General features: G+C 40.8%; 1 protein-coding gene across 20 annotated transcripts in view; it reads right to left on the minus strand.

Annotated features, from left to right (window-relative positions):
* Positions 1 to 2,913: 2,913 nt before the first annotated feature.
* Positions 2,914 to 17,427, minus strand: part of CREM (cAMP responsive element modulator) — a 92,269-nt gene continuing 77,755 nt past the window's right edge. For 12 of the 20 annotated variants that reach the window (XM_030797644.1, XM_003276044.4, XM_030797649.1 and 9 more), the window contains 2 exons: positions 8,820 to 8,976; positions 2,914 to 4,621 (listed from right to left, as the gene is read on the minus strand). In XM_030797644.1, coding sequence (XP_030653504.1) covers positions 4,477 to 4,621; positions 8,820 to 8,976 — 302 coding nt within the window. In that variant the 3' untranslated portion in view covers positions 2,914 to 4,476. Of the gene's footprint in view, positions 4,622 to 8,819; positions 8,977 to 14,923; positions 14,960 to 17,427 lie in introns of all 20 variants that reach the window. The other 8 variants (XM_012502776.2, XM_012502780.2, XM_030797648.1 and 5 more) reach the window with 2 other exon arrangements.

A 17,427-nucleotide genomic window follows, 5' to 3' on the forward strand; every position in this document is an offset into this window, starting at 1 on the left:
GCATAAAGATTAAAATATACCATGCTTGAGTAGTTCAGAATCAAGTCTACGTCTTTAAGATGACCTTAGAAAAGATGAAGCAGGGCCAGCGCGGTTGCTCACGCCTGTAATCCCAGCACTTTGGGAGGCCGAGGCGGGTGGATCACCTGAGGTCAGGAGTTCGAGACCAGCCTGGGCAACATGGCAAAACCCTGTTTCTACTAAAAATACAAAAATTATACAGGCGTGGTGGCACACACCTATAATCCCAGCTACTCAGGAGGTTGAGGCAGGAGAATCACTTGAACCCAGGGGGCAGAGGTTGCAGTGAGCCGAGATCATGCCACTGCACTCCAGCCTGGCACATCTGAGCTTCTGAGAACCATGGTATACTACCATAGGACAGTCATTGCATTATGGCCAGCCAACTGGCAACAGCTCTGCCTGCCTCACACGTCAAAGCAGCCTAATTATTTTTGGTATAGACTAGAACAATCAAGTTGGTTTCACAAGTCATGATATTTTTTAAAGGTGTACTGTTAGGCACATGGGAAACTGCATGTTTTGGACATAAGCATATATGAAGAAAACTGAGAAGTGTGGTTGAACAAGGAATGAGGCATCTGGCACTCAAACAGCTGCCGTTCATGCACAGTGTGTTGCTGATGTCCATGTTCTCAGTTTCAGGCATGCTTCGTGGTCACGCATGTTTAAATACTAGCAGGAGTTCATTTTCCTAATATTCCCATCTCACATGACTTAGTGTTATGAAGTACCTGGTTACACAGGACAGAGAAGGTATGCAGTCCCCTAATCTTGGAGCAGTAATTTCTATAGCCAGCAGTCCAGATGAAACTTTTAGGATTCAAAGAAAGACACACGCAGTGAGAACTCTGGATCCCACATGCACGGGTGTGCAGGGAGCTCTGGATCCCACACGCACGGGTCTGGGGAGCGCTGTGGATCCCACACGCATGGGTGTGCGAGATGTGCAACGTTCCCCCCTGCAAATCTTCCCCTACTGCTGGTTCTGTTGAGGGAAAGGTCGTAGGCAGTATCTGCTGTAAGGCTGAAAGCACTGCTGTCAAATTGTGCTATTTTGGTACCAGAAGCTTGGTTTCAGGGATACATTTCATGAGCAAGAATAAGAGTTCCCATGCATGTCTGGGAGCGTGGCTCAAGCCCCAGCCTCTCACAAGCTGTTCCTCACTTGTGGTACAGGGTAAGTGCTCACTCAGTCCCAGCGCCAGACATCCCCAGTGTCTACAAGCCATTCTTCCAGAAGCCCAGTTTTATTCGACATTGATGGCCATATGCTTCCCTGGAGCCTGGAAGCTCCTCAATCCTAGGGGCTGAATCCTCATGAGCAACCCAGTGCCTTTCAGCCCAGTCTTTGGGCTGGGAGGTGGAGCTTGCAGTGAGCCGAGATCACACCACTGCACCCCAGCCTGGGCGACAGAGTGAGACTCCATCTCAAAAGAACAACAAAAAACAAACAAAAAAGCAGTACCTCCCAAAAAGGGTGCTGTCTTTTCCATTTCTGATGCCTGGGACTGTGGCAGCAATATTAAGGTCAGGGGAACCAGCAGGTAGAGGGAAAAGAATGAGGAGGAAGGATCTGGTCGTGATGCCATCGTTGTCACTAAATTAGTCAGCCTGGGATTTCTTACCACTGGACTTCTTGTTTTGCAAGGTAGTATATTTCCTTATTGTTTAACCCACTGGGTTTGGGAAGGGGGGCTTCTGTTGCTGGTGGTCCCAAGTAATTGGATAGAGTCCCTTTCCTCTAATATAACCTATTTTGCAGACTAGAGTACACCCAGGCACGCGCACACATTCCTTCTGTCTTGCCCCGATTTTTAAATGAAACTAGCTCTTCAGTGAGAACTCACTTGGCCTCCCTCTGTCCTCCAGACCCAAGCTCCTTGGAGCAGTGTGTGTGCTCTGTATTCCCGAAGTACCCACCTCACGCCCCAGCACTGTCAATCACTTCAAGGCCCAGTTCAAAATCCACTTCCCACATCAAGTCTCCTGTTTAACCCCCACCTGCATCTTTCTAGAATTCTAACATGTAGCGTGCATCATCTCCAACTTTGTACATCTTGCCTGCTGATCCTCATGTCCCCTCTGTGTGTCCACCCACCCCAGCCACACCACTGATGTACAGCAACTGACTGGGCGGATGAGTGAATGCAAGGTCCTACTGTCCTGCACCTGAAACCTGGAGTTTTCCTTTCCTTTTTCTTCCTTGTCTTCTTTCCTCATCTTCTCTGCAGAAGAGAAGACAAAAATTGAGATAAAAGAAATTTAGGCTGGGTGCGGTGGCTCGCACCTGTAATCCCAGCACTTTGGGAGGCCAAGGCAGGTGGATTACTTGAGGCCAGGAGTTCGAGCCCAGCCTGGCCAACATGGTGAAACCTCATCTCTACTAAAAATAGAAAAATTAGCTGGGTGTAGTGGTGCACGCCTGTAATCTCAGCTACTCGGGAGGCTGAGGCAGGAGAATTGTTTGAACCCAGGAGGCGGAGGTTGTGGTGAGTTGAGATCATGCCACTGCACTCCAGCCTGGGCGACAAGCAAGACTCTGTCTTAAAAAAAAAAAAAAAGAAAAAGAAAAAAGAAATTCAGAGCTCCTACTCTGAAGGAAGAATAAATTTTTTTTAAAGAAAGCCAACAATGACATGACCTACTTGCTGGGAGTGACAGATAAGGGAAAGAATTCCAGTGGTACAGGGGAAGCAGCAGCTGGATGCTCCACAAACCAGCTCCCAATTTTCTATCTCCCACCACACACTGATCAGATCCACTCTTGAAACTGGGCGGGGGGGCAGGGACATCCTTAAAGCAGAAGTCACAGCAGGAAACACAGCAGAGTCCAGCACGAGGCAGACAATCAAGAAATGTCAGGGAATGAGAGGGGACAGAGCATCCTGCGGTGAGGGCTTTGGGCTTGTTCCCTGAAGCTTTTTATTATAAAAACAAGATGAAACGTAGATCACATTGCAGTCTCGGTTGTAATCAGCCTCAGCTGAATGTGCTGACAGCCGAGTATCTGATCTAATGTGGACTTTGAAGCGTTTTGAAACGAAAAAATCTTGGGATGTTTTTGTTTTTAAAATTCCTGTGGTTGTTCGCTAAATGGCAAAATAGGGGGCCACCAGCCGGACAGCTCCAGACTACCTACCGAAAGAAAGTCTCAGGCCATTATGAAGGCTGAAACGCTAACAGCCATTTTCTTCTGGGTGCACAGCCCTGCGGCCATCCCCACTGTGAGATGGGAGAAAGGGCGTGTGCAAGGATCAGCACCCAGTGTAGAAACTGACTTGTACCCCGAAGGTATGCAATGCGATCCCAACAGGCTCATTCCAGATGTAAAAAATATGTCATCACTTTCATTAGGTAATATTAAACCGACACTAAGAACTTCTGCAAGATCTTTTATATGACACAATGGAGTTAAAAACTGTAGTAAATGTTCAGATATTTAAATGAGCACCAAACACTACAAAGTGCAACCAACATGGTTCTATTAAAAACTCTCTTTGACTATGGCATTCAAGGACAGCAATACAATCTTTTTTTTTTTTTAACAAAGCGACTAATATAAAAATCTGCAAATGCCATATATTCATATCTAGGCTATTCTTCTCATATAGGCATGTCATTAGATAGACTTTCTTTCTCTTCTTTCCTGAGGTATTTTTTGTGGTTACTTTTATTGTACTGCTGGATGCATTATTTTTGATCATCCTTTCCTAAGATGATTTAAAGACCTACAAATAATTTTATTGCATAGGACACTATTGATGACACATAGAATGGGAGCTGCAAGTATGTGGCATTGGAACAAGCCTTACAAATATTGCATTTTAAGAATACACACATTTTTTACAGTTTGTCTCTTTTAAAAAATTTGAAGTTATAGCTATGACTTAACTACGTACAGTGAAGCATTTTAGGAATGTTAAGTGATTAAAGAAGAAGATGAATGATACAAAGAAAAGAAGCCACCATTCTTGCCAGCTATATATTGTATTCCTTCAAAAGCAACTATACATGCTGTCTTCAGTTCATAGTTAAATATTTCTACTAATCTGTTTTGGGAGAACAAATGTCTTTCAAGGTTTCAAGCTCCTCTATAAGCTTCTTGTTCTGGACTTCCAGCACTGCAACTCGGCTCTCCAGACATTTTACATATTCTTTCTTTCGACGTCGACATTCTTTGGCAGCTTCCCTGAAAAAAGCAGAAGCAAAGGGCAAACAAAGCATTTTTTGCATGCTATTGACAAACAGATCAAAGTAAGCTCGGTAAGTGTGATCACGGCTGCATTCCACATCCTGGAACAACATTCCCAATTCAATTTCAAACACTAATCCAAACTGGATTCTTAAGGGTCACACGTGTCCTTTCCACAAGTCCACATGGCAATAAGTAGAACTGCTGCATCTCCTGCCTTGATTAGAGTTCACAGTAAACAAGGTCCAAGTCAAAGACAGTTACTCTACTTTATGGCAATAAAGATCTTTGAGGGCCTTGAGTTCCTCAATGAGAGTCTTGTTTTGGTTTTCAAGCACAGCCACACGATTTTCAAGACATTTGACATATTCTTTCTTCTTCCTGCGACACTCCCGGGCAGCTTCCCTGGAAGCAACACAAGGCAAATGACTACAGGAACAGCCTTCCAACACAATCCACAGTGGGTCAGTGCACTTCTGCCCCCCGAACTCAACAGCCAATCGATCCTAGGTAAGGACTGTACAAAGCCACATAACAAACATAACCAGGCACATGTTTTTGTAAGATAACCATCAGACAACAGGAATGATTTGAGAACACAGTTTGCCCAGCATTCATCACAAATGGTGTTTTCTTAGGGCACACATTCCACTGGTAACAATGACCAGAACTGTTTTCAGTAAACTACAATAGGACCACATCCCCAAGTGGAATTTCTACAAAAACATTTATAGATCCTTTCAATTCTCTTAATTATTTTTGTCTCCCAAAAGGCACATACTCCAACATAATGAGTTAATTTTATTCGATCAAAAATGATTATAAGAATTAATCCTTGAAAACCTTAAATATCAACACTGGACATTTTTAGTCTTCAAAACTAAATCTCAGTAAAACAAGATCAATCGTGACTGCAAGACACAGTTTATTGGCTAGAAAACACAACATGGATAAATCATAATAAACAAAAGATGTGCATTTTTAGAAACCGAAATGAAATGGACAGTGCTTCTGAAAATTAAAGAAGGGGGCTACAAAATACAACACTCGATAACTCAGACAATTTAAACCCACAAATGCGAGACCACCACAATTAAAATTATAAAAAAGAAGCTACTGAGTAACTCTGGGCATATTTCAAGACTGTTTCCTAATCACATGCATTTAATATCCAATATATTGAATTTTAAAGCACTATAAGCCCAAAATGAAAGAACAGACCAGTAGCCAAAGCAACAACACAAACAGATGAGTTGACTTAGTCATTTTCATACATAACCCCACCAAAACAATAAATAGAGCCAACATTTTCTCTTTTTCTTTTTTTCAGGGTGGGAGGGATGGCAACCACTTCCCTTAACTCCTCTGTAGAAGACACCCTTTGATTGGCCTCATTTTGGAGGATTCAATTCCAGAATAACTGCCTTTGAGGTAGATCACCCTTCATGTCAAAAAAGCCTACACTGAAACAGATATTATCATTCAAATATGTTAACAAAAGCAGTGTTGAATGTCTAAACACCGGTTTCTGTAATGCCAGTTAGCATCCTGAACCACATGTGATGTATACAGGATTTTTGTTTTTTAAGATAGCTGACTCTCACTGACTGGAGATCTGTGTTTTCACTGTGGAAGCAAGAGTCAGCAAAGAAGAACCTTCAATCCAAATGAACTGCAGGAAAAGATCAACCCCTGCTTCCTAGCCAGGAACAATGGACTCACCCTGTGAACGCACAAAGTTCTCAGACTTCTCAGCTGGCTAACAAAAAAAATTTTAAATGTAAAATTGAATAGAATGTTATAGTGACTAATTTAATCTAAATGATGCAATTGGAAAAGTTAAGAATAAATCCAAACACACATATCTGCCAATCTGGGAACATAATTTAACTCTTTTCCACAAAGGCACTGAAATTCATTTATGAATACCAAGGTTTTCATGATTAAATTATATTAAATTCTAGACCTAGAAGGAAGATAGTCATTTTACAAAACAGGGTTACCATTAAATGAAAAATTTAAAGACCTAATAGCAGTGTTGTGGGTGTTTAATCTTTAACATTTTATTTACCAAGCTATTATAAATACTCCTACTTCATCTTTTACATTTGAGTGTGCATGTGTGTGTGTGCATGCACAGACACACATATTACTAGAGTCAAAATGTTGCAGGCACAAAGCTTTCCCCGATCACATCAGTAGATGGTACATTCCTAAGTACTCCTCAGCCATGGAAAACACCTGTTTCTTCTATTAATAGTGAGCTCAGTTTTCAGGCTTGCATGTGTCTGGGTGTATCCTCAGCACGGAGAGGAAATGCAAGGCAAGGAAGAAACTGACAAGGCTGGAAAGAAATAAAAACTGTTGCTGGATTGGCAGAAATAAGATATAATGACATATCGATTGTAGATGCCAATCAAAGAATAAAAAGAGAATATGTAAGAGATATGTGAATGACTAAAGCCTCACACTTCCCCAGGAAGTGAAATTTGCAGGTTATCATGGGGTATTTTCGAGATGCCCGATGCTGGTATAGAGGACAGGCTCTGGAATAAAGACTGCCTGGTTGCCCATCCTGGTTCTGCCCAGTTTGGGTCATGTGATCTTGACCAACTTATTCCTTAACACCTCTGAACTTCTGGTCCTCATCTGTAAACTGGGCATAATAATCACCTATTCTCATGTAAGCATTAAAGACACGGTAGAAATAAAGCACTTAAAACCTGCTAAACAGATAATGAGCAACCTAGCAGCCAGGTATCATCTGCTTTTCTCTTGTCTTGCTCTGAAACTGAGATTTAGAAAGCGAAAATAAACCTTTCTCAGAATCCTGTACAGCTAGGGACTAAAGACCTATTTCTAGCCAATGAAATGTAGGTGAAAGTTTTTGGAGGATCTTCCAGGAAAGGTTTGCAGTTGGGCCAGACCTCAGCTAGCCCCAATTTTTGGCTCTAGCCCTTCTTCCCGTCTGAGGCAATGCCTAGAGGTTCAGCAGACACGCTGTGATCATGAGAATGAATGATACATACTGAAGATGACATGGCCGGGAGCGGGAGTCTGGGACCTTGATAACACTGCTGAGCCTCTGTCCTGGCTGCTCACAATGAGGACATTATTTGACACTTAGGACTAAGGTGACAAGACCACTGGGAAACTGTAAGACAATTCTGTTCCTTTTGAAAATCAGATTAATTTGCACCATTATCCATAATAAAAACTAAACCAATAAATAATATACAAGTTAAATAAAATAAAATTTTATTTATGTTTAAATTTTTAAAAAGTTTTAGAAAATAGCATTTTATCATATGTTGCTTAAAAAATAAAATGACAGAGATATGGAGCGAGAAAGAGTGAGAGAAAATGAGAGCTGACTGCAAGTACACAGACTATAATAGGGGGTACCCTAAGTGGCTACAGCCATGGATGATTTCAATTCCTTTTGTTATTTTGTATTTGCACTTGACTAGAATTTATCAGATTAAACATGTATTTCAGTGTAATAGAGGAAAAAAAGTTACAAAATAGACAAAAGGAAACTACATGTAGAAAATGTCGAAAAGTAATGCTTCACTTACACTTCAATTTATTTTTCTCAGAGACAAGCTAAAAAATTCGACTTATCACCTACTTCACAGCAAACACTAAATACAAAATAGCTCTTTGTTTCTAACAAAGTCCTTTAATCATTATTTTTAAAAGTTACTGTGTCTTTTGGACATTACCCTTACAACATAGGGATGTAACTCCTGCTGATGAAATAGTTTAGTGGCCAGGAATTCTGACTGGAAGACAATCTAATAACACACACAGAGCACAAACCCACATGAAATGCCACATAACATGTAACTTGGGAGAAACAGCTTATGAAAACTGTAATTTTTTTCTTTTAAGATGGAGTCTCACTCTGTCACCCAGGCTGCAGTCCAGTGGCGCGACCTCAGCTTACTGCAAGCTCCGCCTTCTGGGTTCAAGTGATTCTCCTGCCTCAGCCTCCTGAGTAGCTGGGATTACAGGCGCACACCACCACACCCAGCTAATTTTTGTATTTTTACTAGAGACAGGGTTTCGCCATGTTGGCCAGGATGGTCTCAATCTCTTGACCTTGTGATCTGCCCACCTCAGCCTCCCAAAGTGCTGGGATTACAGGCAGGAGCCACTGCGCCCAGCTGAAAACTGTAATTTTTATTTTTATTTATTAATATAATTTTTCATTATTTTATTATTATTTATTAATATTTAATAGTTTTATCAATTTTTTGAGATGGAGTCTCACTCTGTCACCCAGGCTGGAGTGCAGTGGCGCGATCTTGGCTCACTGGAACCTCCGCCTCCCGTGTTCATGCCATTGTCCTGCCTCAGCCTCCCAAGTAGCTAGGACTACAGGCGCCCGCCACCATGCCTGGAGAATTTTTTTGTATTTTTTAGTAGAGACGGGGTTTCACCGTGTTAGCCAGGATGGTCTCGATCTTCTGACCCTGTGATCCGCCTGCCTTGGCCTCCCAAAGTGCTGGGATTACAGGCGTGAGCCACCGTGCCTGGCGAAAACTGTAATTTTTTAAAAGTGTCCTAGAAGTTACCAATTCCCTGTGCAACATCTCACCTGTTTTTCATTAGCCTCAGCTCTCGTTTGCGTGTTGCTTCTTCTGCCAGCTGCTGGGGACTGTGCAAACTTCCGGGCGATGCAGCCATCACCACTCCCTGTGGCAAAGCAGCGGTAGGAGCTCGGATCTGGTAAGCTGGCATGTCACCAGTGGCAGCTGCAGTAAAACAAAATATTTCGAGCTTATATAAAGAATTCATAATTTGACATTTTACATAAAACTGATCTGGAAATGATATACTTTTGACATCTCACAAGAGGTGATCTTATAATGCTTAAGATAATTATTCCGAGCATTGTAGCAATCTCAAGTATTAAAGATCGTCTTCAGCAATTAGAACAATGATATTCAGCATCCTCTAAACACTTAAGGTAGAAAAGCATCCTAATGCATTTTAGACAGGTTTTTATCAAAGGCAAAAGCTCACAGACGCTCATTTAGCTTAAAATCAGTGGTGTGCTAATAAATATTTAAGAAAACAGTCCTCAGGGGAAAACAATGAAAAAGCCCTGATGTGTAGTGTTCGATAATTCTCACGATGTAAATACTTCCACCATGGCCAATTTCAAGCTACCAAGGTGACTTTCCTGAGCGTAGAGTTGGAAAGATACACACGTGGGAAGCAGCACAGCATACAGACAAAACAGATGGCAATACCCACAGAGCACAGAGAAAATACTTGGAAATTATGAGTTTTTAGTACTAATGTTTTTAATGTGTAAATTGTGTATATGTATATATGCACATATATATGCATGTATATATATATATATATTTATACACACGCATATTTAATTTTTTTTTTTTTTGAGACAGAGTCTTGCTCCGTCACCCAGGCTGGAGTGCAGTGGTGCGATCTCGGCTCACTGCAAGCTCTGCCTCCCCAGTTCACGCCATTCTCCTGCCTCAGCCTCCCGAGTAGCTGGGACTACAGGCGCCCATCACCACACCCGGCTATTTTTTTTTGTATTTTTTAGTAGAGACGGGGTTTCACCATGTTAGTCAGGATGGTCTACCTCCTGACCTTGTGATCCGCCCGCCTCAGCCTCCCAAAGTACTGGGATTACAGGCGTGAGCCACTGCACCCAGCCACATTTAATTTTTAATAATGGCTGTTTTACAACCAGCTCACAAAGGTACTGAAATTTTCTTCTTCTTTTTTTTTTTTTTTTTGAGACGGAGTCTCGCTCTGTTGCCCAGGCTGGAGTGCAGTGGCACAATCTTGGCTCACTGCAAGCTCCGCCTCCTGGGTTCATGCCATTCTCCTGCCTCAGCCTCCCGAGTAGCTGGGACTACAGGTGCCCGCCACCATGCCCGGCTAATTTTTTGTATTTTTAGTAGAGACGGGGTTTCACCGTGTTAGCCAGGATGGTCTCAATCTCCTGACCTCGTGATCCTCCCACCTTGGCCTCCCAAAGTGCTGGGATTACAGGTGTGAGCCATTGTGCCCGGCTTTTTTTTTTAGATAGAGTCTCACTAAGTGGCTCCAGGCTGGAGTGCAGTGGTGTAATCTTGGCTCACTGTAACCTCTACCTCCCCAGTTCAAGCGATTCTTGTACCTCAGCCTCCCAAGCAGCTGGGATTACAGGCGTGCACCACCACGCCTGGCTAATTTTGTATTTTTAGTAGAGATGGTGTTTTGCCATGTTGGCCAGGCTGGTCTTGAACTCCTGACCTCAAGTGATCTGCCTGCCTCAGCCTCGAAAAGTGTTGGGATTACAGGCGTGAGCCACCACGCCCGGCCTGAAAATTTAATAATAGGCTCTAGCAAGCCAGCAGAAGCTGACTGTAGCACACCACTGCAAAAATTTCCATTAAGCAGAATATCTCCATCCTCTGAATGTTTCAGTTTAGAGATTTTCCTATACTCCATATCACGCCTGAAATAGTCACTGAATGTCTTTAAGTGCAATTCTCATTACTAGAAAATGATTGAAGCACTGGAAGGAATTGGGCTCACTGCAGTTTGAGTAAAAAAACAAAAAACAACAACAAAAACCCAGCAAAGCTCTGCTTAAACCTAGTTTCTCCGGGGAAAGATAATTTTTGTCTTTCTTAGGTTTCCTAGGAAAATAATACATTTGTAAATATTCATTTAAAAGTATTGTCTAAGCACATATAATCATACAGTTAAACGATAGCGTTTAATATTTACTTAGTATTCAGATCAAATACTAAACGTAAGTTCTCAAAGTTTCCTAATTTATATTCAAAATTTGTCTACTGCAAGAAACATAGCTTCCTAGAAAAGACAGATGGATTCGAGTGATAAAATGTTTCTACCACCAACACTTCAACATTGAGAACGTATGGTCCAGAGTTAGTTTGTCACTCTGATGAGACATTACAAAATACATGCTCTCAAAGCTAAGTGCAAGAAAAAAGACTTCTTAAAAAGTTACCAAATTCTGTAACAATTGCCTGAACTAAATTCCAATCAAAAGAGGAAAACACAGCATTTCTTTATTTCATGAAAATGTATTATACCCAATGAATAAGAAGTGAAATGCTACCCATGGGAGACAAATACTTTGTCAGCTAAATAGGATATTATCACTGAAACTTTGTTTTAAAAAGTTAAACAAAGATTAATTGATTTATGTGCTTCTATTTGGGTATATGCCAGATTTTTGCCTTCTAAGGCTTGAGAATTAGGTGAAAGAATACAACAGTTAAAAACATGGCTTTCAAGGAAGCTCACTTAAAGATTTTCATAGAATTAATAAAAATATTGTTTATAAGGTTGTACTGCCTTTTCCTTCTACACGTAATTTTAAAACACTGGTGACAGGTAATAATTTTTTTTTTTTTTTTTGAGACAGAGTTTTGCTGACGCCAGGCTGGAGCGCAGTGGTGCAATCTTGGCTTACTGCAACCTCCTACACCCTGGTTTAAGTGATTCTCTTGCCTCAGCCTCCCGAGTAGCTGGGATTACAGGCACGCACCATCATGCCCAGCTAATTTTTGTATTTTTAGTAGAAACGGGGTTTCACCATGTTGGCCAGGATGTTCTTGATCTCCTGACCTCGTGATCTGCCTGCCTTGGCCTCCCAAAGTGCTGGGATTACAGGTGTGAGCCACCGCACCCGGCCTAATTGTGATTAATGATCACCAGCATATGAATAAACTTGGGAGAAGTCTTAAATTTGTTTTTGTGACTATTCAAAATAATATATACACAGACAACTCAATGAGTCGTACAAAACTGTATAGCTTTGAGATAGTTAAGAAGGTCACGTTAAGCCAGTTATAAACTAACTTAATAGATTGTTTAAAATATCTTCATCGTATTGTCAGAGGAGATGGAGTGGAGCAGAGAATAACACAGCTCTCCTCTCTTTTCTCTTCACCCACATCCAGGGAAGAAGGTTATGGGGTAATAAAGGCTGAAACAATAGAACAGCTGGTGGCCACCTAGGTCTTCTAAAATTGGAACAATAGCCAGTGACGAATGAGAAGTTTACATGACACCAGGTTGACACGTGCAGGCAGCATGGATATGGACCTCGGTCTAGGATCATTCTTTCCAAACACTGCTCACACAGACGTGCAGTAAAATTAATAGGTAGAGAGGGGCTCATTACACTCTAGTTCTGTAGACATTTGCTGTTTTCTTGTAATATGAAGTTAGAGCAGGATGGTTCCATGATATATGCAAAAGCTAGTTTAAAGAAAACAAAAACAAAAAAAAACTTTTTTTTATTTTTATTTTGAGATGGAGTCTCACTCTGCTGCCCAGGGTAGAGTGCAGTGGCACAATCTCGGCTCACTGCAACCTCCACCTCGCAGGTTTAAGCGATTCTCCTGCCTCAGCCTTCCAAGTACCTGGGATTACAGATGCCCACCACTGCTCCCGGCTAATTTCTGTATTTTTAGTAGAGATGAGATTTCACCATTTTGGCCAGACTGGTCTCGAACTCCTAACCTCATGATCTACCTGCCTCAGCCTCCCAAAGTGCTGGGATCACAAGCATGAGCCACTGTGCCCGGCCACAAAAAACTTTTTTTTAAAAAAAAGGGTGGGTGGGAATAGTCAACAGGTGAACAATGAAGTTCAAGGGCAGACATGGTGGCTCACGCCTATAATCCCAGCATTTCGGAAGGCCAAGGTGGGAGGTTCACTTGAGTCCAGGAGTTCAAGACCAGCCTGAGCAACATGGAGAAACCTGATCTCTACAAGAAATACAAAAATTAACCAGGTGTGGTGGCGCGCGTCTGTGGTTCCAGAGCCTGAAGTGTGAAGATCATGTGAGCCCAGGAGGTTGAGGCTACAGTGAGCCGTTATTATGCTACTGCACTCCAGCCTGGGCGACAGAGTAAGACCCTGTCTCAGGAAAAAAAAAAAGTAAAAAAGAAAAAAAGAAGTTCATTCATTGGACTTGTATTTATCAGAAATGCTTCTAAACAACTCTTGGCCGGGCGCGGTGGCTCACGCTTGTAATCCCAGCACTTTGGGAGGCCAAGGCGGGCGGATCACGAGGTCAAGAGATCGAGACCACGGTGAAACCCCATCTCTACTAAAAATACAAAAAAAAAATTAGCCGGGCGTGGTGGCGGGCGCCTGCAGTCCCAGCTACTCGGAGAGGCTGAGGCAGGAGAATGGCGTGAACCCGGGAGGCGGAGCTTGCAGTGAGCCGAGATTGCGCCACTGCACTCCAGCCTGGGCGACAGAGCGAGACTCCGTCTCAAAAAAAAATAAATAAATAAAAAAAATAAAAATAAAAATAAAATAACTTGGAAGGGGATGATATATTCAGATGTATTAGTTCTGAGATGGTAGGTGACTGGGTTTTATTATAATTTTTCAGAGGTATCATATATTCATTTTACTTCCCTCAAAAAAATCAGAATGACAGCTCATTAGTTCAAGCCAGAAACAGGAATTAGTATAAATTAGTAAGAATTTGTATAAATTTCTATAATATCTCAAAGGATCTATATGGTGGTATACTTCTAATGGTCAATGGACAAATTCCATATACTCAAATATAATCTTATTAGTAAAGTACATTTAAAAAGATATGGGCAAAGATAGCTGTGCACAGTGGCTCATGCCTGTAATCCCAGCTCCTTCAGAGGCTGAGGCATGAGGATTACTTGAGCCCAGGAGTTCAAGTCCAGCCTGGGCAACATAGCAAGACCCTGTCTCTTAAAAAAATAAAGATACAAAGATAATCTCTTGTTTTGAGAAAATCTAAATGTCACAAGTTTTAATTTTAAAACAAGTTATAAAAAGTATTTATCTTAGTTAGCTTCAAATTTCCAATATTAAGAACTCAGTGGAAATTTAAAGCAGATAAGATACCAAGGATCACTGTTCAAAGACCATCCTGCATTCTCTGATGACACATTGCTATTCCTGTATTCTTATAAAGGCCACTTCCTGTCCCATTTAACTACTGAAAGTGTCTAAATTACTTTTTATTCTAGAATTTTCATATTCTGAAAATATATGGCTTATCAGTGGGGAATTAACAATCATGATTGAAGAAAGATTATAAGATATTTGTACACTAACTTTATTCTCAGGAAAGCAAAAACTTTAAGACAAATCAGGGATAGTATCTTTTTAACCCCAGAAACCCCTAGAATCTAGCACAGTACTTGGCATATAATGGGTGTTTCATGAGTTTATGTATGCTGTATGAAGTAAAATTTAAACTTCCTCGGGTTTTGCACAAGCCTGCTGTCATTCAGAATGCTTAAAATAAGCAGTCTTTCTTATAAACTTACATTATTATAGCTAAACCTTTACCTCTAAGACATGGAAAGCCCTGCAAGATGCGATGTGTCTCTTCAAAGTGGCCTTTCTTGATAAAAGGCATTGTTTCTTAAATTTTCCTTAGATGCACTTTAGATAAGTCTAACATAGCATTTTAAAAGCAAAGGCGTTCTCATTATGATGTGCTTCCATCTAGCTCCTGACATGAAAGCATTTTCTTTTTTTTAGGTTCAGTATCAAATATTTCATGGGAAAAGAAAATTCCTAGAACTCTCAATTTTGGTCATTAACTTCATACCTCTCTTTGCAAGCTTTAAACACGGTACAGCAGAAAAAGCATGGGGTTTGGAGTCTGGGTTCTAGTCCAGCTCTGCCACTTACCAGCCATGTGACTTGGGGCAAGTTCAGTTTCCTCATCTGTAAAATGGGGATACAGTATCTCATTTAATACTCACAGTAAACCCTATAATGTATGTCAAAGTGTCTAGCACAGTGCCTGGCACATGGCAGGCACTCCACAAATGTTAGTTCCCTTCCTCTTCCCCTCCTTAAGTTCCGAAAGACAATGTTCCAAATTATGTTTATACTGTATATTAGTTAAAACGCATATAACATCCATAAATACATTTCCCCCTGGAGTTTCCCTTCTGACAAACCCAGGGAATCAAAATTTATGGCTCTTATTCCTTATTTTGTTAAAAAATATGCCTATTAAAAAATTATAAAATTATATATCATTATATTCCTTTAGAGAATACATTATTAAAGATAATGTAAGATGTCCTTTTCAATGTATGCAATTATTTATAATAGAACCTTGAATGGCCAAAGATATACTCTCGTCAGACTGGGAAGAAGAAAACTGAAAAAAAACCACAAATGAGAGTAGGAAACAAAGAAATAAGTCAGAAACCCAGCCAAGTACCTATGTTGGTAACTTCCAAAGTGAAACGATTTCTCAACACCCCAAATGATTATTTTATTCAATTGTTTATTTATTAAGATATCTGTAGTACTGAGCACAAAGACTGAATAAAAAACATTTTTATATAGAGAGTTCCTGCTCTCATACGCCATTTCACAGCATGGCACTAATCCTAAATACATTTTTAAGTAAGCAGCAGAGGTTAACTCAGATGTCACACTTCTAAGTGGGGGGCTTCTATCCCTAGCTCTGGTAAGCTGCTGACATCACCACCACTGCTGTGGTTCTCTTCCTCTCTACCACCACCTGCTCCTAATACCCAGATCCTACACCTCCATGCCTGGTGTCCCACACTGCCAAAAACGTTCCCTTCTCTGTGAAAATTAAATCCTACATAAAAATGGCTATTTAAGCACTGAACATTTTCAAATTTGCTACAATCACTATAACACATAGACCACATAGAATTAACTCACCAAAATATTTTCAGCATTGAGGTATAATTGACAAAAACTGTATATACTCAAAGCGTACAACGTGATGCTTTCACATATGCATACATTATGAAATTATTACCACAATCCAGCTAAGTAAGTTATACATAAGGGACCTTTTAAAGTTTAGTATGTGAAAATCTATGAGTCAGTCTATATAAAAGATGGGAAATTATGAACACTGAAATTTAATGTTCCATATAATAGCAAATATATGCTCTATTGTCCTATGAGAGTAATAATAATCTATAAAAAATTCAATTTTAGGCTGGGTGTGGTGGCTCATGCCTGTAATCCCAGCACTTTGGGAGGCTGAGGCAGGTGGATCGCTTGAGGTCGAGACCAGCTTGATCAAATGGTGAAACCCTATCTCTACTAAAAATGTAAAATTAGCCGGGTGTGGTGGTGGGCCCTTGTAATCTCAGCTACTTGGGAGGCTGAGGCAGGTGAATCACTTGAACCTGGGAGGCAGAGGTTGCAGTGAGCCGAGATCACGCCACCGTACTCCAGCCTAGGCAAAAAGAGTGAAACTCTGTCTAAAAAAAAAAAAAAAAAAGCCATTTTAACGACTTAAAATGATGTTAACCTAACCTCATTTTATATGTTTTATAAGCAGTGTGTAGCAGCATGTACTCACATGACACTGCATTCATGTGTCAATGTCAGGTGACTTTTGAGGAGTCACATTAATATGCTATGAGCAAAACCCGAGGATTCTGAAGACTCGAACGGGTTCACTACTTGCTAGCTTTGTAAACTTGGAAGTCATTTACCCAGTCTGACCTGGGTGTAGTTGGGCATATATCAGTGAGAATGCCTGTAAACTGCCTTTTTTAGCATTTGAACATGGTTTCCTAGTGAGGCCTACCTGATCCCTTCACCTGTATGTCCTGTTTCTGGGTCACTCACAATCTGACAGTTTCTTTGACAGCACTTTCTACAGTTGGTATTCATGTTTATTTGTAACATTAAGTGATTTTTTTTTATTTTAAAGTTTACGTAAATGCAAAGTATAATTATTTTATTAGAATATAAATGAATAAATATATTTGCCTAATATATTCATATAAACAGGGCAAAGTGAAATAAATATCCCAAATTACATTTCATTATACATTTTTCAAAAGTAGTAGGAAAATAACATGAGTAATTTCCAATTTTACCCTGCAGATTTGGTTTACTGAATCTTTAGATAAATGCCTTGTTATTTTCACTTCCAAAGTGATTATAACTTGTTCAGTTACCAACTTCAAGAAGCTGTCACACCTAAATGAAATTATTCTTTTTTGTTGTTGTTGAGACACAGTCTTCTTCTGTCACCCAGGCTGGAGTGCAATGGCACGATCTCAGCTCACTGCAACCTCCACCTCCCAGGTTCAAGTGATTCTTCCGTCTCAGCCTCCCGAGTAGCTGGGATTACAGGCATGTGCCACCACGCCCGGCTAATTTTTGTATTTTTGTGGAAA

The sequence above is a fragment of the Nomascus leucogenys genome, chromosome 18 (genome assembly GCF_006542625.1).
Source record: "Nomascus leucogenys isolate Asia chromosome 18, Asia_NLE_v1, whole genome shotgun sequence".
Taxonomy (NCBI): Eukaryota; Metazoa; Chordata; class Mammalia; order Primates; family Hylobatidae; genus Nomascus; species Nomascus leucogenys.